Below are 27,951 nucleotides of genomic sequence, written 5' to 3'. Positions count from 1 at the left end.
GACTTGATCACACTCCCTGGAAATTTTTTCCCTGTGTGACTGCTCCCCAGCCTTTCAAGCTGGAATCCGTGGTCACCAGGACCCAGTCCTGAATGCATAACTGTGGCCCTTTAGTAGATGAGCACTCTGCAGCCACCACAGAAGAGACACCCTTGTCCTTGGAGACAGGGTTATCCGCTGATGCATCTGAAGATGCGATCCGGACCATTTGTCCAGCAGATCCCACTGAAAAGTTCTTGCGTGAAATCTGCCGAATGGAATCGCTTCGTAAGAAGCCACCATTTTTCCCAGGACCCTTGTGCAATGATGCACTGACACTTTTCCTGGTTTTTGGAGGTTCCTGACTAGCTCGGATAACTCCCTGGCTTTCTCCTCCGGGAGAAACACCTTTTTCAGGACTGTGTCCAGAATCATCCCTAGGGACAGCAGACGTGTTGTCGGAGACAGCTGCGATTTTGGAATATTTAGAATCCACCCGTGCTGTCGTAGAACTACTTGAGATAGTGCTACTCAGACCTCCAACTGTTCTCTGGACCTTGCCCTTATCAGGAGATCGTCCAAGTAAGGGATAATTAAGACGCCTTTTCTTTGAAGAAGAATCATCATTTCGGCCATTACCTTGGTAAAGACCCGGGGTGCCGTGGACAATCCAAACGGCAGCGTCTGAAACTGATAGTGACAGTTTTGTACCACGAACCTGAGGTACCCTTTGTGAGAAGGGCAAATTTGGACATGGAGGTAAGCATCCTTGATGTCCAGGGACACCATATAGTCCTTCTTCCTGGTTCGCTATCACTGCTCTGAGTGACTCCATTTAGAATAGGTCTCACCGAGCCGTCTGGCTTCAGTACCACAATATAGTGTGGAATAATACCCCTTTACTTGTTGTAGGAGGGGTACTTTGATTATCACCTGCTGGGAACACAGCTTGTGAATTGTTTCCAATACTGCCTCCCTGTCGGAGGTAGACGTTGGTAAAGCAAACTTCAGGAACTTGCGAGGGGGAGACGTCTCGAATTTCCAATCTGTACCCCTGGGATACTACTTGTAGGATCCAGGGGTCCACTTGCGAGTGAGCCCACTGCGTGCTGAAACTCTTGAGACGACCCCCCACCGCACCTGTTTGTACGGCCCCAGCGTCATGCTGAGGACTTGGCAGAAGCGGTGGAAGGCTTCTGTTCCTGGGAATGGGCTGCCTGCTGCAGTCTTCTTCCCTTACCTCTATCCCTGGGCAGATATTATGGGGACGAAAGGACTGAGGCTGAAAAGACTGTCTTTTTCTGCTGAGATGTGACTTGGGGTAAAAAAGGTGGATTTTCTAGCTGTTGCCGTGGCCACCAGGTCCGATGGACCGACCCCAAATAACTCCTCCCCTTTATACGGCAATACTTCCATGTGCCGTTTGGAATCTGCATCACCTGACCACTGTCGTGTCCATAAACATCGTCTGGCAGATATGGACATCGCACTTACTCTTGATGCCAGAGTTTCGCATATATAGAAATGCATCTTTTAAATGCTCTATAGTCAATAAAATACTGTCCCTGTCAAGGGTATCAATATTTCCAGTCAGGGAATCTGACCAAGCCACCCCAGCGCTGCCCATCCAGGCTGAGGCGATCGCTGGTCGCAGTATAACACCAGTATGTGTGTATATACTTTTTAGGATATTTTCCAACCTCCTATCAGTTGGCTCCTTGAGGGCGTCCGTATCTGGAGACGGTAACGCCACTTGTTTTTATAAGCGTGTGAGCGCCTTATCCACCCTAAGGTGTGTTTCCCAACGCGCCATAACTTCTGGCGGGAAAGGGTATACCGCCAATAATTTTCTATCACACACTTCATTTAATTTTTCTGATTCAGGAAAAACCACATGTAGTTTTTTTCACACTCCACATACTACAAGTACCACAAAAAAGGGTATTATCAGAAATATGTAACATCTCCTTCATTGCCCTTAACAAGTAACGTGTGGCCCTAAAGGAAAATACGTTTGTTTCTTCACCGTCGACACTGGAGTCAGTGTCCGTGTCTGTGTCGACTGACTGAGGTAAAAAGGACGTTTTAACGCCCCTGACTGTTTTAGACGCCTGGACAGGTACTAATTGGTTTGCCGGCCGTCTCATGTCGTCAACCGACCTTGCAGCGTGTTGACATTATCACGTAATTCCTTAAATAAGCCATCCATTCCGGTGTCGACTCCCTAGAGAGTGACATCACCATTACCGGCAATTGCTCCGCCTCCTCACCAACATCGTCCTCATACATGTCGACACACAAGTACCGACACACAGCACACACAGGGAATGCTCTGATAGAGGACAGGACCCCACTAGCCCTTTGGGGAGACAGAGGGAGAGTTTGCCAGCACACACCAAAAACGCTATATTATACAGGGACAACCTTTATATAAGTGTTTTTCCCTTATAGCATTTTAATATATATATAGTCATATCGCCAAATAAGTGCCCCCCCTCTGTTTTAACCCTGTTTCTGTAGTGCAGTGCAGGGGAGAGCCTGGGAGCCTTCCCACCAGCATTTCTGTGAGGGAAAATGGCGCTGTCCAAGGAGGTGTACATACTTTGGAATCTTACCACTATCTTTATCTATCCTTCGCAAACCAGCACACAGAGGAAAGCTATGCTAACCCAACTTTAAAAAGGAACAGCAACAGCTGAACCAACAATACTTAACCAAGTAACAGTGCAGGAAGAACAAAGCACTGGGCGCGTGCCCCAGTAACCTCTACGGACTACGAGAAAAGGATTTACCAGTAGGTAATTAAAACCCAAATTTTATCTTCCGTCTTAGAGCAGTGTTTTTCAACCACTGTGCTGTGGCACACTAGGGAGGTTGGATGCGCAGAACACCTTACAAAAACATCTGGACTTCAGGGAGAGAAGCCAATTGTTTGGACGTAGGCCCACATCTGCCTGCAGAAAAAGCCAGAAACATCCCAGGTGAAATTCCATAGAATAAGTTCTGCTCACACCATGAGATGTATTTCTTCCAAATATGGTGGTAATGTTTAGACATTACCCCCTTCCTGGCTTGGATCATAGTCTGAATAATTGTTAGGGATCCCTCTTCTGGCTAGAATCAGCCGTTCAACTTCCATGCCGTCAAGCATAGCTGCAGTAAGTCTAGATAGACGAATGAGCCCTGTTGCAGAAGATCCGCATGAAGAGGTAGAGGCCACGGATCTTTGAGGAGCCTCTCCAGAAGGTCCACGTACCTTTTAAGCCAGTCTGGAGCAATTAGAATAGCTTGAACATTTTCCCTTTTTATTCTTTTGAGAGTTCTTGGGATCAGAGGAAATGGAGGAAACATGTACGCCATCCAATAGACCCATGGAGTCAGAGCATCTACCGCCACTGCCTGTGGGTCTCTCGACCTGGAACAATAGCGCTTGAGCTTCTTGTTGAGAAGAGGCCATCATGTTGATTTGTTGAATACCCCACCGACATGTCAAGCACCTGAACACTTCTGGGTGAAGGCCCCACTCCCTTGGGTGCAGTTAGTGTCTGCTGAGGCAGTCTGCTTCCCAGTTGTTTACTCCCAGAATGAAGACTGTTGATAACGCCACAGCGTGTTTTTCTGCCCAGAGGAGAATTCTTGACACCTGACATTGCTGCTCTGCTTTTTGTTCTGCCCTGTTGGTTTATGTACGTCACTGCAGTCACATTGTCCAACTGGACCTGAATGGCCTGATCGTGAAGATAAGCCTGCAGAAAGGCGTGTTGTATATGGCCCCGAGTTCCAGAATATTGATTGGAAGGACAACTTCCTGACTTTACCATCTTCCTTGAAACTGCACCCCCTGGGTGACTGCTACCCAACCTTGGAGGCTTGCATCTGTGGTTAACAGGATCCAGTCCTGAATTCCGAACCTCCGACCCTCAATGAGGTGAGGTCTGTAGCCACCACAGACGGGAGATCCTGGCTTTTGGCAACAGACAAATCCTCTGGTGCATGTGAAGATACAATACGTACCATCTGTCCAACAGATCAAGCTGGAAGGGTCTTATGTGAAACCTTCTGTATTGAAGTGCCTTGTAAGAGGCCACCATTTTCCCCAGAAGGCAAATGCATAGATGCACCAATATCCAGGTTGGCTTCAGGACATCCTGAACCATTGACTGGATTACCAATGCCTTTACCAATGGAAGGAACACATTCTGCGACTGTCCAGTATCTTCCCAGGAATGGGAACCTCAGTGTTGGCTCTAGGTGAGATTTTGGAAGGTTCAGAATCCACCCATGATCCTGGAGAAGTTCGGTTGAGAGGCCAATGCTGTCCAGCAACCTCTCCCTGCTTGGCGCCTCTATCAGAAGATTGTCCAGGTACAGAATTATGTTCACTCCCTGCTTAAGTAGTATAAACAATTTCTGCCACCACTTTGGTGAAAACCCTCTGTCGTGGAGAGACCAAATGACAGGGCCTGGAACTGCCAGTCACAGTCCTGTAGTGCAAACTGTAGATAAGCCTGGTGAGGCAGCCAGATCGGAATGTGAAGGTACACATTCTTGATATCCAGAGACAAGGAATTCCCCTTCCTCCAGACCTGAGATCACCACTCTCAGAGACTCCAACTTGAACACTTAAGAATGGGTTCAAGGACTTGGTGTTCAGAATCAGATGTACCGAACAGTCCAGTTTTGGTACTGCAAACAAGTTGTAATAGTACCCCTTGTTTTGTAGATGAGGTGGAACAGGAACAATGGCTTAAGTCACTACCAGTTTTTGGACGGTCTGCTGTAAAGTTACTTCCCTCTTGTGAAGCTGTTAAGCCTGATTTGAAGAATGTGAGGTGGGATCTCTTTGAACACCAGTCTGTAGCCCTGGTAGAAATTACCAAGGGATTCTGGAACGAACTGGACCAGATCTAACTGAAGAATTGTAGTTGGGCTCCCATCTGACAGACCTCCAGGCCTCACGGTCCAGTCATGCTGAAGGCTTTGAGGAAGCAGAGCCCGATCTGTTCCTGAACACCTGCAGTTGCTGGTTTTTGTGGTTTACCTCTTGCACCTCTGGATTTTTCCTTAAACTTGGCTGTCTGAAAAGACTAAATTTGAAGCCAAATAAGCTTTTCTGGCTGGGGGAGCTGTTGAAGATACGTAGACTTATTCGCAGTAGCTTTGGAGACCCATTTGTCTAGTTAGTCTCCAAACAAGGCCTCTCCTGTGAATGGTGGACCTTCCACGCCTTTCCTGGAGTCCGCATCAGCCGTCCACTGGTGGTCAGCACGCAGGGCCTTGTGGCACTGCCATAGCGGTGGTGCGCATTAAGCAAACCAATCTTATGGCTTCCGCCATATAGTTCGCAGAGTCCTCTGCAGGAGTAAAACATACCCCCCTAGACAAGGAATCAAACCCCTCAATTAGGTTACCCGACCATTTAGCAATGGCTTTTGTGATGCACACATGCAATAGTGGGTCTCTGGGCCACCCCAGCAGCTGTGCACAATGATTTGAGTGTAGTCTCAATTTTATGATCAGCTGTATCTTTTAGGGAGGCTGCACCAGGGACATGCAATACAATTTTACATGACAGCCTAGAGACTGATGCGTCCACTATTGGTTGGATTTTTCCCATTTATTCCTATCCTCCAGAGGAAAAGGAAGAGATGAGCAAAATTTTAGGGATTTTAAATTTCTTATCAGGATTAACCCATGGTTCTTCAAACAGGGTATTCAATTCCTTTGACACAAGTGACTGAGGAATCTTATTTTAATGTAAAAAGTCCTCACACTCCTGACATCTTATCAGGAATTTGCAGAACATCTGAGCCTCTATAAGAGCTTTTATTCCCTGTGACAGTAGCTTCCCCCCCCTCCATGTCTGACCAGTCAGTCAGACCGCAGGATATGGGCCAGAGATCGTTCTTGCAGACAAATGGGAGGGGATTAAGACACTATGAATGGAAACTGTCCCCAAACCAAACTCACCCACAGTCTGTCTTAAGTATTGCATCTCTTCCTTATTGCGGGATAGCTTTGTAGAAATATTTTAGATCAATCCCTTAATGGAAATAAGCCATTCTGGTTCAGCCCCACTATTCTGGGAAGGTGCACTACCCTGAGTACCCAGTTGTCCAGTAGTGAGCCCCCTGGTGAAGAGCAACACTCCACTGTACAAGAAACACTTTGCCCGACAATGTAAAATGTGACACAAGAAAATAAGATTTTACTTACCAGTAAATCTATTTCTTGTAGTCCGTAGTGGATGCTGGGGACTCCGTAAGGACCATGGGGAATAGATGGGCTCCACAGGAGACAGGGCACTTTAAGAAAGAATTTGGATTCTGATGTGTTCTGGCTCCTCCCTCTATGTCCCTCCTCCAGACCTCAGTTAGAGAAACTGCCCAAAAAAGCTGACCGTACAAGGAAAGTATTTTGGAATCCAGGGCAAGACTCATACCAGTCACACCAATCATACCGTATCACTCATGATAAATTTACCCAGTTAACAGTATGAACAACAGAGCATCAGATCAACCCCGATACAACCAAACATAACCCTTATTTAAGCAATAACTATATACAAGCATTGCAGAAGAAGTCGGCACTTGGGACGGGCTCCCAGCATCCACTACGAGAAATAGATTTACCGGTAAGTAAAATCTTATTTTCTCTGATGTCCTAGTGGATGCTGGGGACTCCGTAAGGACCATGGGGATTATACCAAAGCTCCCAAACGGGCGGGAGAGTGCGGATGACTCTGCAGCACCAAATGAGCAAACACAAGGTCCTCCTCAGCCAGGGTATCAAACTTGTAGAACTTTGCAAAAGTGTTTAAACCTGACCAAGTAGCCGCTCGGCAAAGCTGTAATGCAGAGACCCCTCGGGCAGCCGCCCAAGAAGAGCCCACCTTCCTTGTGGAGTGGGCTTTTACTGATTTTGGAAGCGGCAATCCAGCCGCAGAATGAGCCTGCTGAATCGTGTTACAGATCCAGCAAGCAATAGTTTGCTTTGAAGCAGGAGCACCCAGCTTGTTGGATGCATACAGGATAAACAGAGTCAGTTTTCCTGACTAGCCGTTCTGGCTACATAAACCTTCAAAGCCCCGACCACATCCAGTGACTCTGAATCCTCCAAGTCAGTAGTAGCCACAGGCACCACAATAGGTTGGTTTATATGAAAGGATGAAACCACTTTCGGCAGAAATTGTGGGCGGGTCCGCAATTCTGCTCTATCCTCATGGAAAACCAGATAAGGGCTTTTATGTGACAAAGCCGCCAATTCTGACACATGCCTAGCCGAAGCCAAGGCTAATAGCATGACCACCTTCCACGTGAGATATTTTACTTCCACCGTTTTGAGTGGTTCAAACCAGTGTGATTTCAGGAAACTCAACCCCACGTTAAGATCCCAAGGTGCCACAAAAGGGGGCTGAATATGCAGCACTCCCTTTACAAACGTCTGAACTTCAGGCAGAGAAGCCAGTTCTTTTTGAAAGAAAAATGGATAAGGCCGAAATCTGAACCTTAATGGAACCCAATTTAAGGCCCAAAGTCACTCCCGACTGTAGGAAGTGAAGGAAAAGGCCCAGCTGGAATTCCTCCGAAGGGGCATTCCTGGCCTCACACAAAGCCACATATTTTCGCCATATACGGTGATAATGTTGAGCAGTCACATCCTTCCTAGCCTCTATCAGCGTAGGAATGACCTCATCTGGAATGCCTTTTTCTGCTAGGATCCGGCGTTCAACCGCCATGTCGTCAAACGCAGCCGCGGTAAGTCTTGGAACAGACAGGGCCCCTGTTGCACAAGTCCTCTCCTAGAGGCAGAAGCCACGGGTCCTCTGAGCATTTCATGCAGATCTGGATACCAAGTCCTTCTTGACCAATCCGGAACAAAGAGTTGTTCTCACTCCTCTTTTCCTTATGATTCTCAGCACCTTGGGTATGAGAGGAAGAGGAGGAAATACATAGACCGACAGGAACACCCACGGTGTCACCAGTGCGTCCACAGCTATCGCCTGAGGGTCTCTTGACCTGGCGCAATATCTCTGCAGCTTTTTGTTGAGGCGGGATGCCATCATGTCCACCTGTGGCAGTTCCCAATGACTTGCAATCTGCATGAAGACTTCATGAAGTCCCCACTCTCCCGGGTGGAGGTCGTGCCTGCTGAGGAAGTCTGCTTCCCAGTTGTCCACTCCCGGAATGAACACTGCTGACAGTGCGCTTACGTGATTCTCTGCCCAGCGAAGAATTCTGGTGGCTTCTACCATCGCCACGCTGCTCCTTGTGACGCCTTGGCGGTTTACATGAGCCACTGCGGTGATATTGTCTGACTGAATCAGAACTGGTTGGTCGCGAAGCAGGGTCTCCGCTTGACTTAAGGCGTTGTATATGGCCCTTCGTTCCAGGATATTGATGTGAAGGCAAGTCTCCTGCCTTGACCACAGCCCTTGGAAATTTCTTCCCCGTGTGACTGCCCCCCACCCTCGGAGGCTTGCATCTGTGGTCACCAGGACCCAGTCCTGAATGCCGAATCTGCGACCTTCGAGAAGGTGAGCACTCTGCAGCCACCACAGGAGAGACACCCTGGCCTTGGGGGATAGGGTGATTAACCGATGCATCTGAAGATGTGATCCAGACCACTTGTCCAGTAAGTCCCATTGGAAGGTCCTCGCATGGAACCTACCGAAGGGAATGGCCTCGTATGATGCCACCCTCCTTCCTAGGACTCGAGTGCAGTGATGCACTGACCAGTTTTGGTTTTAATAGATTCCTGACCAGTGACACGAGCTCCTGAGCTCTCTATCGGGAGATAAACCCTTTTCTGGTCTGTGTCTAGGATCATGCCTAGGAGAGGCAGATGATTGCCTGTTGTACGCAATTGCAAATGTGTTTGTGAAAGCTCTGGAGCATAAATACCGATGCCATCACTACCTGGATATGCACCTTGAAAAAGACCCAGGAGGTCGAAACGTCGTTGGTGAAACCAGGTAGTGAGTTTATCACTCTTTTATTTAATTTTTTTTGTTCTTTTTATGGGACACCACTTTTGGAGTATGTCTAACATGACAGTACTGGTGTAAAACTGGATTACATCATTTTTGTCTATTACTTCTGACCTGCATGTTCTGTACAAACCAGAGTGTGGAAACCACATAGAAAAACATCAGATTGCTGTTTCATGAATTTTTTATAAAACCTTTTAAATTATCGTGGATGTCATTCCTGATCCTGGCTTGAAAAAGACCTTTATACGTGGAAACAATCCCCCTCCAAAGTGAGTGGGGTACGTCTTCTGAAGTAGTTTTCTTTCTGTCTTACATCACGTGGGATACAGCATTTTAAAGATACTTTTATACACCTGTTCTTACATATTCTGATGTAAGTTTCGGTACGTCCACAAATATCGGTAGAGTGGTGGCGAGATACTATCCTCATCTACTATCAAATTGGGTCCGACACTTTAGGCTTCCTCTTTCTGGACACTTACAGGTTGTTCAGTGTTTAAAGCAATACCACCCATGTATGTGTACCATCTTTTTTTCATGTTTGACATCTGGATATCATGAGACAATTGAAAGAGTGAATATCCAAAAGGACATAACATGTGACGTATATCAAAATTTATTCCATTTTGTTATCGCCTTTGATCTATCCTCATTGTTTTTTCCTTGAATATTGTTTTGATCTGTTATTTGGACAGATCTGTTAAGGATCTAGATTGGGCTGACAACTGTTTGCGCCAGGAATTTACACTGCTGTGTTTTTTATTATTGAGCTGTAGGAACCAACTGCGACTTTGGAATATATAGAATCCAGCCATGTTGCCGTTACACTTCCAGAGAAAGTGATACGCTGTTCAGCAACTGCTCTTAATCTCGCTTTTGTGAGGAGATCGTCCAAGTACATGATAATAGTGACACCTTGCTTCCGCAGGAGCACCATCAATTCCGCCATTACCTTGGTGAATATTCTCAAGGCCGTGGAGAGACCAAACGGCAACGTCTGAAATTGGTAATGAATCCCGTACCGCAATTCTGAGGTATGCCTGATGAGGTGGATAAATGGGGACATGAAGGTATGCATCCTTTATGTCCCGAGTCACCATAAAATCTCCCCCTTTCAGGCTTGCAATGACCGCTCTTAGCGATTCCATCTTGAACCTTTTCAGGTATATGTTCAGGGATTTTAAATTCAATATGGGTCTGACCGAACCGTCTGGTTTCGGGACTACAACATGGTCGAATAATAACCCTCTCCTTGTTGGAGGGGAACCTTGACCACCACCTGTTGAAGATACAATTTGTGAATTGCAGTTAACACTGTTTCCCTCTCGTGGGGGGGAAGCCGGCAGGGCCGTCGGTGAAGGGGCATCTTCTCAAAGTCCAGCTTGTATCCCCGAGACACAATATCTATTGCCCAGGGATCTAACAGGGAGTGAACCCACTTGTGGCTGAACTTACGAAGGCGTGCCCCCACCAGGCCTAGCTCCGCCTGTGGAGCCCCAGCGACATGCGGTGGATTTTTGTAGAGGCCAGGGAGGACTTCTGTTCCTGGGAACTAGCTGCGTTGTGCAGCTTCTTTCCTCTGCCCCCGCCTCTGGCAAGAAAGGACGCACCTCGGACTCTCGTTTCTTTATTGGAAAGGCTGCATTTGATAATGTCATGCTTTCCTAGGCTGTGCAGGAATATAAGGCAAAATATCAGAATTACCAGCTATAGCTGTGGAAACCAGGTCCGAGAACCCTTCTCCACACAATCCTCAGCCTTCCATATGCCTCTTAAGTCGGCATCATCTGTCCATTTCATATTCTACAGGACACATCAAGCAGAAATTGACATAGCTTTGACTCTAGGACCCAGTATACTCATGTCTCTTTTGGGCATGAGTTATATATACACACACAATAGATAGATCTATATACATACTAGGGTCTCAATCTCTGCTGATTAAGGTACCTGTCCACGCTGCTACAGCGCTATAAACCCATGCCGACACAATCGCCGGTCTGAGTAGTGTACCAGAATGTGCACGCTATCTGTAGGATCCCTGAGAATAGGTTACATCAGGGCTACCCTTTTGGGCAAACGTGACACCCTAGGGGAAGATTCCCATCCTATCCTGGCCCTAGTAGGGAAAGGATACTCCGAGAATTCTTTGTGGGAAACTGCAGTCTCTTGTCTGGAGATTCACACTTTTTCTTCATGATAGGAGGGAAATTTACCTCAGCTTTCTTCCCCTTAAACATGTGTACCCTTGTGTCAGGGACAGACGAGTCAGTGATATGCAAATCATCTTTTATTACAATAATCATATTGAATACTTTCCTGCCATTTTGGCTGTAACTTTGCATTATCGTAGTCGACACTGGAGTCCGACTCCGTGTCGATATCAGTGTCTATTATTTTGGATAGTGAGCATTGAGAGACTCAGAAGGTCTCTGCGACATAGGGACAGACATGGGTAGATTCCCCGTCTGTTCTCTAATCTTTTGTGCAATAAATTCACCTTAGCACTTACACATATCCAAACAGGTGTCGGCTTAGTCGACGGAGACACCCTCACACAAACATATTTGCTCTTCCTCCTCCTTAGGGGAGCCTTTTACCTCAGACATGTCGACACACACGTACCGACACCACACACTCAGGGAATGCTCATCTGAAGACAATTCCCCCATAAGGCCCTTTGGAGAGACAGAGTATGCCAGCACACCCCAGCGCTATTAACCCAGGAATAACACAGTAACTTAATGTTAACCCAGTAGCTGCTGTTTATATTGATTTTTGCGCCTAATTATGTGCCCCCCCTCTCTTTTTACCCTCATCTAACGTGTAACTGCAGGGGAGAGACTGGGGAGCTTCCTCTCAGCAGTGCTGTGGAGAAAAAACATGGCGCTGGTGAGTGCTGAGGAAGAAGCACCGCCCCCTCGACGGCAGGCTTCTGTCCCGCTTTCATGTACAATTTTGGCAGGGGCTCATACATATATACAGTGCCCAACTGTATATTATGCTAACTTTTGCCAAAGAGGTCTCTAATTGCTGCTCAGGGCGGCGCCGCCCCCCCCCCCCCCCCCCTTCAGTGGCCGGAGTATGTGGGTTTAGTGTGGGAGCAATGGCGCACAGCTGCAGTGCGCTACCTAATATGGAGTCTTCTGCCGCCGATTTCGAAGTCTTCTTGCTTCAGACACCGGCTTCTGTCTTCTGGCTCTGCGAGGGGGGCGGTGGCGCGGCTCTGGGATCGGACGACCAAGGGTGCGATCCTGTGTACGATCCCTCTGGAGCTAATGGTGTCCAGTAGCCTAAGAAGCAGGACCTAGCTTCAGAGAGTAGGGCTGCTTCTCTCCCCTCAGTCCCACGTCGCAGAGAGCCTGTTGCCAGCAGATCTCTGAAAATAAAAAACCTAACAAAATACTTTTTTAGTAAGCTCAGGAGAGCCCACTAAGTAGCACCCAGCTTGTCTGGGCACAGATTCAAACTGAGGTCTGGAGGAGGGACATAGAGGGAGGAGCCAGAACACCAGAATCCAAATTTTCTTAAAGTGCCCTGTCTCCTGCGGAGCCAGTCTATTCCCCATGGTCCTTACAGAGTCCCCAGCATCCACTAGGACATTAGAGAAAAGGTTAAAATAAGATTTTACTTACCGATAAATCTATTTCTCGTAGTCCGTAGTGGATGCTGGGACTCCGTAAGGACCATGGGGAATAGCGGCTCCGCAGGAGACAGGGCACAAAATAAAAGCTTGAGATATCAGGTGGTGTGCACTGGCTCCTCCCCCTATGACCCTCCTCCAAGCCAGTTAGGATACTGTGCCCGGACGAGCGTACATAATAAGGAAGGATATTGAATCCCGGGTAAGACTCATACCAGCCACACCAATCACACCGTACAACTCGTGATCTGAACCCAGTTAACAGTATGATAAATTTAAAGGAGCCTCTGAAAGGATGGCTCAACAATAATAACCCAAATTTTTTGTAACAATAACTATATACAAGTATTGCAGACAATCCGCACTAGGGATGGGCGCCCAGCATCCACTACGGACTACGAGAAATAGATTTATCGGTAAGTAAAATCTTATTTTCTCTAACGTCCTAAGTGGATGCTGGGACTCCGTAAGGACCATGGGGATTATACCAAAGCTCCCAAACGGGCGGGAGAGTGCGGATGACTCTGCAGCACCGAATGAGAGAACTCCAGGTCCTCCTTAGCCAGGGTATCAAATTTGTAGAATTTAGCAAACGTGTTTGCCCCTGACCAAGTAGCTGCTCGGCAAAGTTGTAAAGCCGAGACCCCTCGGGCAGCCGCCCAAGATGAGCCCACTTTCCTTGTGGAATGGGCTTTTACCGATTTTGGCTGTGGCAATCCTGCCACGGAATGTGCAAGCTGAATTGTACTACAAATCCAACGAGCAATCGTCTGCTTAGAAGCAGGAGCACCCAGCTTGTTGGGTGCATACAGGATAAACAGCGAGTCAGTTTTCCTGACTCCAGCCGTCCTGGAAACATATTTTCAAGGCCCTGACAACGTCCAGCAACTTAGAGTCCTCTAAGTCCCTAGTAGCTGCAGGTACCACAATAGGTTGGTTCATGTGAAATGCAGAAACCACCTTAGGTAGAAATTGAGGTCGAGTCCTCAATTCCGCCCTGTCAGAATGAAAATTTAGGTAAGGGCTTTTACATGATAAAGCCGCCAATTCTGACACACGCCTAGCTGAAGCCAAGGCCAACAGCATCGACACCTTCCACGTGAGATATTTTAAATCTACAGTAGACAATGGTTCAAACCAGTGTGATTTTAGAAATCTCAACACAACATTGAGATCCCAAGGTGCCACTGGAGGCACAAAAGGAGGCTGTATGTGCAGCACCCCTTTCACAAATGTCTGAACTTCAGGTACTGAAGCCAGTTCTTTCTGGAAGAATATCGACAGGGCCGAAATTTGAACCTTAATGGACCCTAATTTTAGGCCCATAGACAGTCCTGTTTGCAGGAAATGCAAGAAACGACCCAGTTGAAATTCCTGTGTAGGGGCCTTCTTGGCCTCACACCACGCAACATATTTACGCCAAATGTGGTGATAATGTTTTGCGGTTACTTCCTTTCTGGCTTTTACCAGAGTAGGGATGACTTCTTCTGGAATGCCCTTGTCCTTCAGGATCCGGCGTTCAACCGCCATGCCGTCAAACGCAGCCGCGGTAAGTCTTGGAACAGACAAGGCCCCTGCTGTAGCAGGTCCTTTCTTAGAGGTAGAGGCCACGGTTCGTCCGTGAGCATCTCTTGAAGTTCCGGGTACCAAGACCTTCTTGGCCAATCCGGAACCACGAGTATAGTTCTTACCCCTCTCCTTATGATTCTCAATACTTTCGGTATGAGGGGCAGAGGAGGGAATACATACACTGACTGGTACACCCACGGCGTTACCAGAGCGTCCACTGCTATTGCCTGAGGGTCCCTTGACCTGGCGCAATATCTGTCCAGTTTTTTGTTTAGACGTGACGCCATCATGTCCACCTTTGGTCTTTCCCAACGGTTTACAATTTGGTGGAAGACTTCTGGGTGAAGTCCCCACTCTCCCGGGTGAAGGTCGTGTCTGCTGAGGAAGTCTGCTTCCCAGTTGTCCACTCCCGGAATGAACACTGCTGACAGTGCTATCACATGATTTTCCGCCCAGCGAAGAATCCTTGCAGTTTCTGCCATTGCCCTCCTGCTTCTCGTGCCGCCCTGTCTGTTTATGTGGGCGACTGACGTGATGTTGTCCGACTGGATCAACACCGCCTGACCCTGAAGCAGAGGTTTTGCTTGAATTAAGGCATTGTAAATGGCCCTTAGTTCTAGAATGTTTATATGAAGAGATGTTTCCATGCTTGACCACAAGCCCTGGAAATTCCTTCCCTGTGTGACTGCTCCCCAGCCTCTCAGGCTGGCATCCGTGGTTACCAGGATCCAATCCTGAATGCCAATCTGCGGCCCTCTAGTAGATGAGCCCTCTGAAGCCACCACAGGAGAGACACCCTTGTCCTTGGCGACAGGGTTATCCGTTGATGCATCTGAAGATGCGATCCGGACCATTTTCCCAGTAGATCCCACTGAAAAGTTCTTGCATGGAATCTTCCGAATGGAATCGCTTCGTAAGAAGCCACCATTTTTCCCAGGACCCTTGTGCACTGATGCACTGAGACCTGTCCTGGTTTTAGGAGGTTCCTGACTAGCTCGGATAACTCCCTGGCCTTCTCCTCCGGGAGAAACACCTTCTGGACTGTGTCCAGAATCATTCCTAAGAACAGTAGACGTGTCGTTGGAATCAGCTGCGATTTTGGAATATTTAGAATCCATCCGTGCTGACTTAGCACTACCTGAGATAGTGCCACTCCGACTTCTAACTTCCTTGGTTCTTGCCCTTATCAGGAGATCGTCCAAGTAAGGGATAATTAAGATGCCTTTTCTTCGTAGAAGAATCATCATTTCGGCCATTACCTTGGTAAAGACCCGAGGCGCCGTGGACAATCCAAACGGCAGCGTCTGAAACTGATAATGACAGTTTTGTACTACAAACCTGAGGTACCCTTGGTGAGAAGGATATATTGGGACGTGGAGATAAGCATCCTTGATGTCCAGCGACACCATATAGTCCCCCTCTTCCAGGTTCGCTATCACCGCTCTGAGTGACTCCATCTTGAATTTGAACCTTTTTATGTAAGTGTTCAAAGATTTTAGATTTAATATTGGTCTCACTGAGCCGTCCGGCTTCGGTACCACAAATAGTGTGGAATAACACCCCTTCCCCTGTTGTAAGAGGGGTACCTTGATTATCACCTGCTGGGAGTACAGCTTGTGAATGGCTTCCAGAACTGCCTCCCTGTCGGAGGGAGACTTTGGTAAAGCAGACTTCAGGAACCGATGAGGAGGAAACGCCTCGAATTCCAGTTTGTACCCCTGTGATACTACCTGTAGAATCCAGGGATCCACTTGCGAGTGAGCCCACTGCGCGTTGAAATACTTGAGACGGGCCCCCACCGTGTCTGAGTCTGCTTGTAAAGCCCCAGCGTCATGCTGAAGACTTGGCAGAAGCAGGGGAGGGCTTCTGCTCCTGGGAAGCGGCTGCATGGTGCTGCCTTTTTCCTCTTCCTCTGCCCTTGGGCAGAAAAGAGTGACCTTTTGCTCGCTTGTACTTATGGGAACGAAAGGACTGAGTTTGAAAAGACTGTTTTTCTGTTGATGTGAAGTAACCTGGGGTAAAAAGGTGGATTTTCCAGCCGTTGCCACCAGGTCTGTTAGACCAGCCCCAAATAACTCCTCCCCCTTATACGGCAATACTTCCATGTGCCGTTTGGAATCTGCGTCCCCTGACCACTGTCTGGTCCATAATGCTATTCTGGCAGAGATGGACATTGCGCTTACTCTTGATGCCAGGGTACAAATATCCCTCTGCGCATCACGCATATATAGCAATGCATCCTTTAAATGTTCTATAGTTAACAGAATATTGTCCCTATCCAGGGTATCAATATTCTCAGTCAGGGAATCCGCCCATGCGACTCCAGCACTGCACATCCAGGCTGATGCGATTGCTGGTCGCAGTATAACACCAGTATGTGTGTATATACTTTTCAGGATATTTTCCAGCCTCCTATCAGCTGGTTCTTTGAGGGTGGCCGTATCAGGGGACGGTAACGCTACTTGTTTAGATAAACGTGTGAGCGCCTTATCTACCCTAGGGGGTGTTTCCCACCGTGCCCTAACCTCTGGCGGGAAAGGGTATAGTGCTAATAACTTATTAGAAATTAGCTGTTTTTTATCGGGGGAAACCCACGCTTTATCACACCTCATTTATTTCCTCAGACTCAGGAAAAACTATTGGCAGTTTTTTCACACCCCACATAATACCCGCCTTTGAGGTATTTGTAGTGTCAGAAAGGTTCAATGCCTCTTTCATTGCCGTGATCATGTAACGTGTGGCCCTACTGGACATTACGTTTGTCTCATCACCGTCGACACTAGATTCAGTATCTGTATCCGTGTCGACCCACTGAGGTAGCGGCCGTTTTAGGGCCCCTGAGGGTGTCTGAGACGCCTGAACAGGCACTAATTGATTTGCCGGCTTTCTCATGTCGTCAAGTTTTTTGTAAATTGCTGACATCATCACTTAATTGCTTAAACACAATCATCCAGTCAGGTGTCGACTCCCTAGGGGGTGACATCACTAACACAGGCAACTGCTCCGCCTCCACCTCATTTTCCTCCTCATACATGTCGACACACGCGTACCGACACACAGCACACACACCGGGAATGCTCTGATAGAGGACAGGACCCCACTTAGCCCTTTGGAGAGACAGAGGGAGAGTCTGCCAGCACACACCCAGCGATAGATAGATAGATAGATAGATAGATAGATAGATAGATATACACACACACACACACAGGGATAACCTTATATAAGTGTTAATCCCTTATAGCTGCTGTTAATCTAGTTATTTGCTGCCAAAATGCCCCCCCTTCTCTTTTTTACCCTGAATCAGATGCAGTACTGCAGGGGAGAATCAGGGAGCCGTCCTTCCAGCGGAGCTGTGAGGGAATAATGGCGCCAGTGTGCTGAGGAGATAGGCCCCGCCCCTTCACGACGTCCTTAACTCCCGCTTTTTTGTGTAAAATGGCAGGGGAAAAAATACATCCATATAGCCCTGGAGCTATATGTGATGTATTCCTTTTGCCAGCTAAGGTATGTGTGTTATATTGCGTCTCAGGGCGCTCCCCCCCAGCGCCCTGCACCCTCAGTGACCGGAGTGTGAAGTGTGCTGAGAGCAATGGCGCACAGCTGCGGTGCTGTGCGCTACCTTAGTCTTGAAGACAGGAGGTCTTCTGCCGCCGCTTTCACCGGACCTTCGTCTCTTCTGGCTCTGTAAGGGGGACGGCGGCGCGGCTCCGGTGACCCATCCAGGCTGAACCTGTGATCGTCCCTCTGGAGCTAACGTCCAGTAGCCTAAGAAGCCCAATCCACTCTGCACTCAGGTGAGTTCGCTTCTTCTCCCCTTAGTCCCACGATGCAGTGAGCCTGTTGCCAGCAGGACTCACTGAAAATAAAAAAACCTAACTAAACTTTTATTCTAAGCAGCTCTGGAGAGCTACCTAGTTTGCACCCTTCTCGGCCGGGCACAAAAATCTAACTGGCTTGGAGGAGGGTCATAGGGGGAGGAGCCAGTGCACACCACCTGATATCTCAAGCTTTTATTTTGTGCCCTGTCTCCTGCGGAGCCGCTATTCCCCATGGTCCTTACGGAGTCCCAGCATCCACTTAGGACGTTAGAGAAAATAAGAATTTACTTACCGATAATTCTATTTCTCGGAGTCCGTAGTGGATGCTGGGGTTCCTGAAAGGACCATGGGGAATAGCGGCTCCGCAGGAGACAGGGCACAAAAAGTAAAGCTTTAGGATCAGGTGGTGTGCACTGGCTCCTCCCCCTATGACCCTCCTCCAAGCCTCAGTTAGGATACTGTGCCCGGACGAGCGTACACAATAAGGAAGGATTTTGAATCCCGGGTAAGACTCATACCAGCCACACCAATCACACTGTACAACCTGTGATCTGAACCCAGTTAACAGTATGATAACAGCGGAGCCTCTGAAAAGATGGCTCACAACAATAATAACCCGATTTTTGTAACTATGTACAAGTATTGCAGATAATCCGCACTAGGGATGGGCGCCCAGCATCCACTACGGACTCCGAGAAATAGAATTATCGGTAAGTAAATTCTTATTTTCTCTATCGTCCTAGTGGATGCTGGGGTTCCTGAAAGGACCATGGGGATAATACCAAAGCTCCCAAACGGGCGGGAGAGTGCGGATGACTCTGCAGCACCGAATGAGAGAACTCCAGGTCCTCCTTAGCCAGGGTATCAAATTTGTAGGATTTTACCAACGTGTTTGCCCCTGACTAAATAGCCGCTCGGCAAAGTTGTAAAGCCGAGACCCCTCGGGCAGCCGCCCAAGATAAGCCCACCTTCCTTGTGGAATGGGCATTTACATATTTTGGCTGTGGCAGGCCTGCCACAGAATGTGCAAGCTGAATTGTATTACACATCCAACTAGCAATAGTCTGTTGGGTGCATACAGGATAACAGCAAGTCAGTTTTCCTGACTCCAGCCGTCCTGGAACCTATATTTACAGGGCCCTCACAACATCTAGCAACCTGGAGTCCTCCAAGTCCCTAGTAGGCGCAAGGCACCAAAATAAGCTGGTTCAGGTGAAACACTGACACCACCTTAGGGAGAGAACTGGGGACGAGTCCGCAGCTCTGCCCTGTCCAAATGGACAACCAGATATGGGCTTTGAGAAAAAAAACCACCAATTTGACACTCGCCTGGTCCAGGCCAGGGCCAAGAGCATGGTCACTTTTCATGCGAGATGCTTCAAATCCACAGATTTGACTGGTTTTAAACCAATGTGATTTGAGGAATCCCAGAACTACGTTGAGATCCCACAGTGCCACTGGAGGCACAAAAGGGGGTTGTATATGCAATACTCCCTTGACAAACTTCTGGACTTCAGGAACTGAAGCCACTTCTTTCTGGAAGAAAATCGACAGGGCCGAAATTTGAACCTTAATGGACCCCAATTTGAGGCCCATAGACACTCCTGTTTGCAGGAAATGCAGGAATCGACAGAGTTGAAATTTCTTCGTGGGGCCTTTCTGGCCTCACACCACGCAACATATTTTTGCCACATGTGGTGATAAGGTTGTGCAGTCACCTCCTTTCTGGCTTTGACCAGGGTAGGAATGACCTCTTCCGGAATGCCTTTTTCCCTTAGGATCCGGCGTTCTACCGCCATGCCGTCAAACGCAGCTGCGGTAAGTCTTGGAACAGACATGGTACTTGCTGAAACAAGTCCCTTCTTAGCGGCAGAGGCCATAAGTCCTCTGTGAGCATCTCTTGAAGTTCCGGGTACCAAGTCCTTCTTGGCCAATCCGGAGCCATGAGTATAGTTCTTACTCCTCTACGTCTTATAAGTCTCAGTACCTTAGGTATGAGAAGCAGAGGATGGAACACATACACCGACTGGTACATCCATGGTGTTACCAGAACGTCCACAGCTATTGCCTGAGGGTCTCTTAACCTGGCGCAATACCTGTCCCGTTTTTTGTTCAGACGGGACGCCATCATGTCCACCTTTGGTATTTCCCAACGGTTTACAATCATGTGGAAAACTTCCCGATGAAGTTTCCATTCTGCCGGGTGGAGGTCGTGCCTGCTGAGGAAGTCTGCTTCCCAGTTTCCATTCCCGGAATGAAACACTGCTGACAGTGCTATCACATGATTTTCTGCCCAGCGAAAAGTCCTTGCAGTTTTTGCCATTGCCCTCCTGCTTCTTGTGCCGCCCTGTCTATTTACGTGGGCGACTGCCGTGATGTTTTTCCCACTGGATCAATACCGGCTGACCTTGAAGCAGAGGTCTTGCTAAGCTTAGAGTATTATAAATTTACCCTTAGCTCCAGTATATTTATGTGGAGAAAAGTCTCCAGACTTGATCACACTCCCTGGAAATTTTTTCCTTGTGTGACTGCTCCCCAGCCTCTCGGGCTGGCCTCCGTGGTCACCAGCATCCAATCCTGAATGCCGAATCTGCGGCCCTCTAGAAGATGAGCACTCTGTAACCACCACAGGAGAGACACCCTTGTCCTTGGATATAGGGTTATCCGCTGATGCATCTGAAGATGCGATCCGGACCATTTGTCCAGCAGATCCCACTGAAAAATTCTTGCGTGAAATCTGCAGAATGGAATTGCTTCGTAGGAAGTCACCATCTTTACCAGGACCCTTGTGCAATGATGCACTGATTTTAGGAGGTTCCTGACTAGCTCGGATAACTCCCTGGCTTTCTCTTCCGGGAGAAACACCTTTTTCTGGACTGTGTCCAGAATCATCCCTAGGCACAGCAGACTTGTCGTCGGGATCAGCTGCGATTTTGGAATATTTAGAATCCACCCGTGCTGTTGTAGCAGTATCCGAGATAGTGCTACTCCGACCTCCAACTGTTCCCTGGACTTTGCCCTTATCAGGAGATCGTCCAAGTAAGGGATAATTAAGACGCCTTTTCTTCGAAGAAGAATCATCATTTCGGCCATTACCTTGGTAAAGACCCGGGGTGCCGTGGACAATCCAAACGGCAGCGTCTGAAACTGATAGTGACAGTTCTGTACCACGAACCTGAGGTACCCTTAGTGAGAAGGGCAAATTTTGGACATGGAGGTAAGCATCCCTGATGTCTCGGGACACTATATAGTCCCCTTCTTCCTGGTTCGTTATCACTGCTCTGAGTGACTCCATCTTGATTTGAACCTTTGTAAGTGTTCAAATTTTTTTAGATTTAGAATAGGTCTCACCTAGCCTTCTGGCTTCAGTACCACAATATAATGTGGAATAATACCCCTTTTCTTGTTGTAGGAGGGGTAATTTGATTATCACCTGCTGGGAATACAGCTTGTGAATTGTTTCCCATACTGCCTCCTTGTCGGAGGGAGACCTTGGTAAACCAGACTTCAGGAGCCTGCGAAGGGGAAACGTCTCGACATTCCAATCTGTACCCCTGGGATACTACATGTAGGATCCAGGGGTCCTGTACGGTCCCAGCGTCATGCTGAGAGCTTGGCAGAAGCGGTGGAACGCTTCTGTTCCTGGGAATGGGCTGCCTGCTGCAGTCTTCTTCCCTTTCCTCTATCCCTGGGCAGATATGACTCTTATAGGGACGAAAGGACTGAGGCTGAAAAGACGGTGTCTTTTTCTGCAGAGATGTGACTTAGGGTAAAAACGGTGGATTTTCCAGCAGTTGCCGTGGCCACCAGGTCCGATGGACCGACCCCAAATAACTCCTCTTCCTTTATACGGCAATACACCTTTGTGCCGTTTGGAATCTGCATCACCTGACCACTGTCGTGTCCATAAACATCTTCTGGCAGATATGGACATCGCACTTACTCTTGATGCCAGAGTGCAAATATCCCTCTGTGCATCTCGCATATATAGAAAATGCATCCTTTAAATGCTCTATAGTCAATAAAATACTGTCCCTGTCAAGGGTATCAATATTTTTAGTCAGGGAATCCGACCAAGCCACCCCAGCTCTGCACATCCAGGCTGAGGCGATCGCTGGTCGCAGTATAACACCAGTATGTGTGTATATACTTTTTATGATATTTTCCAGCCTCCTGTCAGCTGGCTCCTTGAGGACGGCCCTATCTATAGACGGTACCGCCACTTGTTTTGATAAGCGTGTGAGCGCCTTATCCACCCTAAGGGGTGTTTCCCAACGCGCCCTAACTTCTGGCGGGAAAGGGTATACCGCCCATAATTTTCTATCGGGGGGAACCCACGCATCATCACACACTTCATTTAATTTATCTGATTCAGGAAAAACTACGGTAGTTTTTTCACATCCCACATAATACCCTCTTTTGTGGTACTTGTAGTATCAGAAATATGTAACACCTCCTTCATTGCCCTTAACGTGTGGCCCTAATAAGGAATACGTTTGTTTATTCACCGTCGACACTGGATTCAGTGTCCGTGTCTGTGTCGACCGACTAAAGTAAACGGGCGTTTTAAAACCCCTGACGGTGTTTGAGACGTCTGGACCGGTACTAATTGTTTGTCGGCCGTCTCATGTCGTCAACCGACCTTGCAGCGTGTTGACATTATCACGTAATTCCCTAAATAAGCCATCCATTCCGGTGTCGACTCCCTAGAGAGTGACATCACCATTACAGGCAATTGCTCCGCCTCCTCACCAACATCGTCCTCATACATGTCGACACACACGTACCGACACACAGCACACACACAGGGAATGCTCTGATAGACAGGACCCACTAGCCCTTTGGAGAGACAGAGGGAGAGTTTGCCAGCACACACCAAAAACGCTATAATTATATAGGGACAACCTTATATAAGTGTTTTCCCTTATAGCATCTTTTATATATTTCTAACGCCAAATTAGTGCCCCCCCTCTGTTTTAACCCTGTTTCTGCAGTGCAGGGGAGAGCCTGGGAGCCTTCCCTCCAGCCTTTCTGTGAGGGAAAATGGCGCTGTGTGCTGAGGAGATAGGCCCCGCCCCTTTTTCGGCGGGCTCGTCTCCCGCTCTTTAATGGATTCTGGCAGGGGTTAAATATCTCCATATAGCCCCCGGAGGCTATATGTGAGGTATTTTTAGCCAAAAAAGGTTTTCATTTGCCTCCCAGGGCGCCCCCCTCCCAGCGCCCTGCACCCTCAGTGACTGCCGTGTGAAGTGTGCTGAGAGGAAATGGCGCACAGCTGCAGTGCTGTGCGCTACCTTAAGAAGACTGAGGAGTCTTCTGCCGCCGATTCTGGACCTCTTCTCGTTTCAGCATCTGCAAGGGGGCCGGCGGCGAGGCTCCGGTGACCATCCAGGCTGTACCTGTGATCGTCCCTCTGGAGCTAATGTCCAGTAGCCAAAGAAGCCAATCCATCCTGCACGCAGGTGAGTTCACTTCTTCTCCCCTAAGTCCCTCGTTGCAGTGATCCTGTTGCCAGCAGGACTCACTGTAAAATAAAAAACCTAAGCTAAACTTTTCTAAGCAGCTCTTTAGGAGAGCCACCTAGATTGCACCCTTCTCGGCCGGGCACAAAAATCTAACTGAGGCTTGGAGGAGGGTCATAGGGGGAGGAGCCAGTGCACACCACCTGATCCTAAAGCTTTACTTTTTGTGCCCTGTCTCCTGCGGAGCCGCTATTCCCCATGGTCCTTTCAGGAACCCCAGCATCCACTAGGACGATAGAGAAAATGTAGCCATTGAAACATAAGTTTGCCCATAATTTACTTATGGAGTTTTTGTAATCATCCCCTTTCCAGCTGCACACATACTGTATAAGCACAGTGTGCCAGTGCAGACATTTCTGCTAGCAGAAGTGAGCTAGAAATCTTCAGTCAGGGTTAGTGTCTTCACACAGCTAAATAGTGCTTTTGGGAAAGTCAACAGTAACAGACCAAACTCAGGGTGGAATGTATTATACCCACACTTATGCAGGTATAATGCTTCCTGCTTTGCTTCTTTACCGAGAGGCAGCAGGGGGGGGGGGGGGGGGGGGGGGGGTGATTGCTGCCTGTGACCTACAGCACATCAGCCTAATGCTAATGTGCTGCATCTTCCAAAGATGCACATGCAACATCTTACATGAAGACTGGCTGGAACCTGCCACAGCGCTTCAGCATCGTTGATGTTAATACCTCTCGATGCTGCTTTGCCTCTGAACAGGTGAAGCAGGAAGCGTTCTAATACATTACCCCCAGTTTGGAGCACCCATAAACAATTATGACTCACTGGCCTACCCAACCACTTGCTGATCATATGAATTAATATCTGATAGCATTACTGGCACTTGAACAGGTCAAATGGTAACAGCAACTCTGCCAAAGTTTGGGGGCAAAGGGGAAGCAGCTGTTCGACAAGAGCAGAGCATCAGGAGGCAGACTATGCAGCAGAGACACTTGGCAAAGCAGTGGAGCCTAGGGGGTGGCCATTCTTTGCAGTCAGGGCCAGGTGGTGTGGGTGGTTGCCTAGGAGGGCCACATGACATTTGCACCCCTATTGCATTTTTAAATTCATTTATTTTAATAGTACAGTGAGAGGGGAGACCAGCACAGCTGCTATCGAGTACTACATTGAGGGGTGAGGAATTTGGTCCTACAGGGCTCCTGCACCATATGGAAGCCCTATACAGTTATACACAAGCCCCACCCTCCAGCAGATGGTGACAGAGGAGCAGATATCCCCATAGTGCTTGCATTCAGGACTCTGCAGCTCCTCCACCTCCCATACTTGGCAGTCCTGTGACTGTCTGAACTCACTAGGGACAAGCCCCAGCCTTGCAGTGAGTTACAGAGAGGCAGCCAGCCTGTGGAATGCGGTATCCCGAGACTGGATATGTTCAGTGAGCATCCAGAGAAGTTTCACTTAGCAGCACCTAAACAAAGTCAAGTATTTTCAGATGCTGAGAGGGTTATTACTAAGATTGCTGGCCTGCATTAAAAAATGACATGCACATACACTGTATAGGAGGGGTGGTATTCATGTGACCGCCGGTCACCAGTACTACACCCTATAGGAGTACACTTCTGCATACGTAGAAGTTAAGTGATCACTAATGCAATAATTTCACAATTCAGAAGGCTGTTGTGCTACTGAGCATGTATGACAGCTGACCACACATGTGCAACTGAACTGTACTAGAGAGGGTTCCTATAGGATTTCTTCCAGTACCTTCTCATCAATGTAGCTCATAAGCTACAATTGCTACCACTATCTATGAATAGTATAAGGTACAAAGGCCAAGCAGCTTGGTAAATTTGCCACTGAAGCAGTTTCCAGTAATCTCCTGTAGATACATCTAAGGCAGTGATGGGAAACATTTGGCACTCCTGCTGTTGAACTACACATCCAGCATGCCCTGCTACAGTTTTGCCATTCTAAACCAGTAGCAGGGCATGCCAGGATGCGCAGTTCAACAGCTGGAGTGCCAAAGGTTCCCCCATCACTGATCTAAGGGATACTTAATTGCAGGTACCCTCCAAACAGGCATTTTCAGGGGATATCCTACAAATACTGTTCAATGACCATATACTGAAAGTGGTTATTTTCCAGTTGCTCCACTTAATGTCAATATACTTACCACGAACATTTTTATGCTTCTTTGATTAATACATCCACAAACATATGTTAGACTCATTGGCATAAAGAGTGCCACATCCACAGCACAGTCACTGTATAATCTACATAAAGTGCTACAAGCATAAGATCTGTGTTACTATGTATTAAGACAAGTTTTACCTTATTTCATTATAAGAGGGCACTCACCATATCCATGGGTGAAATGTCATAATTACAATCCACCAGTGTTTAGAGAGCTACCAACATATTGGTCCCTATTTGGTATCTGTCTCAGTCATAAGCATCAGTTAGTGAACAAGACAAGCAAACCTCAAAGTGAACAGATTTATACCATGAGATTAATCAACCCACAGGTGACCACAATTAACATGGCTTCTGCATGGCAACACCAATCCAAGACACAGGTGAGAACACAAGGTAAATAGGGATCTGACTAGGGCCCCAAACCAGTACATTGCATACAGCAGCATGGTAGCTAAAACCAGCTCTGCATTGAGTGGATAGTTATTTAAGATTGACTTTAAACTTATGTTCTGCAGATAAGTGCACAATGCGACTGAATCAGATTACAAAACTGACAATTCAGCATCACCTTTCTATAACCCATAAACAGATTGTTCCAGACTCAGAAGCAGGGACAATGTTCCCACTTAACAGTCTTCCGAATTCCAAGCGTCAGGGATAACACCCATCTGCACGTTTCCTGCGCACACAAAGGACCAGGGATGCCAGTGCCATCACCTTCCCTAGCTCCGTATGCCAGCACATGTGTACGGTACCCAGCCCCGTAGTCTACTCCCAGCCTCACCCATCACAGACGGCATCAGCCGGTGACAAGACAAGTCAGGTCATTGGTAGCAGAGCAGTCTCTAGGTGCCAGCTAGGGGAGTGTGACAGATAAGACCGGGTAATAACCGGCTCACTCAGCATCAGAGCGGCGCAGCCAGGGCGTGTTCCCCGGTGCAGGCAGGGCGTGTTAGCCGGCCTCTATGCCATTACTCATAATGCAACCTGCTCAGGAGCAGATAGCAGCGGCACAGCCTAGGAATACTAGCTTCAGTGGAGAGTCCTGCCTACTGGGACTAGAAGTGCCACAGCAGAATAAGATAACCACAGACTAGCACCCGGGGAACATCCCCAGGCGTACTGCATGTACCGGGATAAATAATGGGGGAACAACACCAGGCGGATACAGGTGCCCAGAGTAGCATGAATAAAGATCACTAGTAACATAGAGCGGGTGTGAGCGTTACCTGGAACTGCTACGGCCCTCGGGGTCTAGGCCGGAAAACATGGATGTCGTTGTCATAACTCGAATACGCAGCAATTGTGTACCGGCCAGGGTTCACCGTTGCGGCATTTATATGATGGACCACGCCTCTGGTGCTCGCTGATAGGTCGCTTTGTACCGTTAGGCGTTATTTCATTGGAGGGGCGTCGCAGCAATTGGCAGATAGAGGTGTCATTCTAGAAACAGCGCCTGATGGCTCATCGTGTGACGTCAGAGGGTCCCGCCTGTTGCCACATGCGACCAATCAGAAGCGGAGACTGGGATGCTGAGATTTTCCAGGCTTTCCCTTTGTGACTGAAGTGAACTGGACTGGAGTGGTCTGACTGCTGCTGCGTGTAGTCACTGTGTGATGGGTGGGCAGCAGCAGCAGCCGCCAGCAGCAGCAGTAGTCAGTGTGTCAGTGCATGGGCAGGGAGAATGAGCCTGCAGAAAAGAATGAGGAGGACAGAGCATCAGACAGTTTGGGTGCGGTGTGTGTTGTCGAATATGTGCTCATAAATAACGTGGCAGAATATTGGATGCCTTGTGGTTTTATGGCATTGAGAATGTGTGTTATTACTATCACACACACTCTCTCTCTCTCTCTCTCTCTCTCTCTCTCTCTATATACACACTGCTCAAAAAAATAAAGGGAACACAACACATCCTAGATCTGAATGAATGAAATATTCTTATTAAATACTTTTCTCTAACGTCCTTGAGGATGCTGGGACTCCGTAAGGACCATGGGGAATAGACGGGCTCCTCAGGAGATAGGGCACTTTAAGAAAGCTTTGGACTCTGGGAGGGTGTGCACTGGCTCCTCCCTCTATGCCCCTCCTCCAGACCTCAGCACTGTGCCCAGAGCAAGATGGGTGCACTGCAGAGAGCTCTCCTGAGTTCTCTGCCTAGAAGCATTTTTGTTTGGATTTTTTTCTACTTTTTTACAGGGAGCACTGCTGGCAACAGGCTCCCTGCATCGAGGGACTGAGGAGAGAGGGGCAGACCTTCTTGTCTAAGATAGGCTCTG

General features: G+C 48.1%; 1 protein-coding gene across 2 annotated transcripts in view; it reads right to left on the bottom strand.

The window, feature by feature from the left end:
• The window catches only part of JPT1 (Jupiter microtubule associated homolog 1), a 59,271-nt gene extending 32,259 nt beyond the window's left edge, over positions 1-27,012 (bottom strand). The window contains exon 1 of one of the 2 annotated variants that reach the window (XM_063960655.1): positions 26,905-27,012. In XM_063960655.1, the coding sequence (XP_063816725.1) occupies positions 26,905-26,960 (56 nt within the window). In that variant the 5' untranslated portion in view covers positions 26,961-27,012. The remainder of the gene's footprint in view (positions 1-26,904) is intronic. The other variant, XM_063960654.1, reaches the window with a different exon arrangement.
• Positions 27,013-27,951: the final 939 nt, after the last annotated feature.

This window comes from Pseudophryne corroboree, chromosome 3, assembly GCF_028390025.1.
Source record: "Pseudophryne corroboree isolate aPseCor3 chromosome 3, aPseCor3.hap2, whole genome shotgun sequence".
Classification (NCBI taxonomy): domain Eukaryota; kingdom Metazoa; phylum Chordata; class Amphibia; order Anura; family Myobatrachidae; genus Pseudophryne; species Pseudophryne corroboree.
The sequence above is the reverse complement of the archived record's forward strand: the minus strand, read 5'-3'. Positions and strand labels throughout refer to the sequence as shown.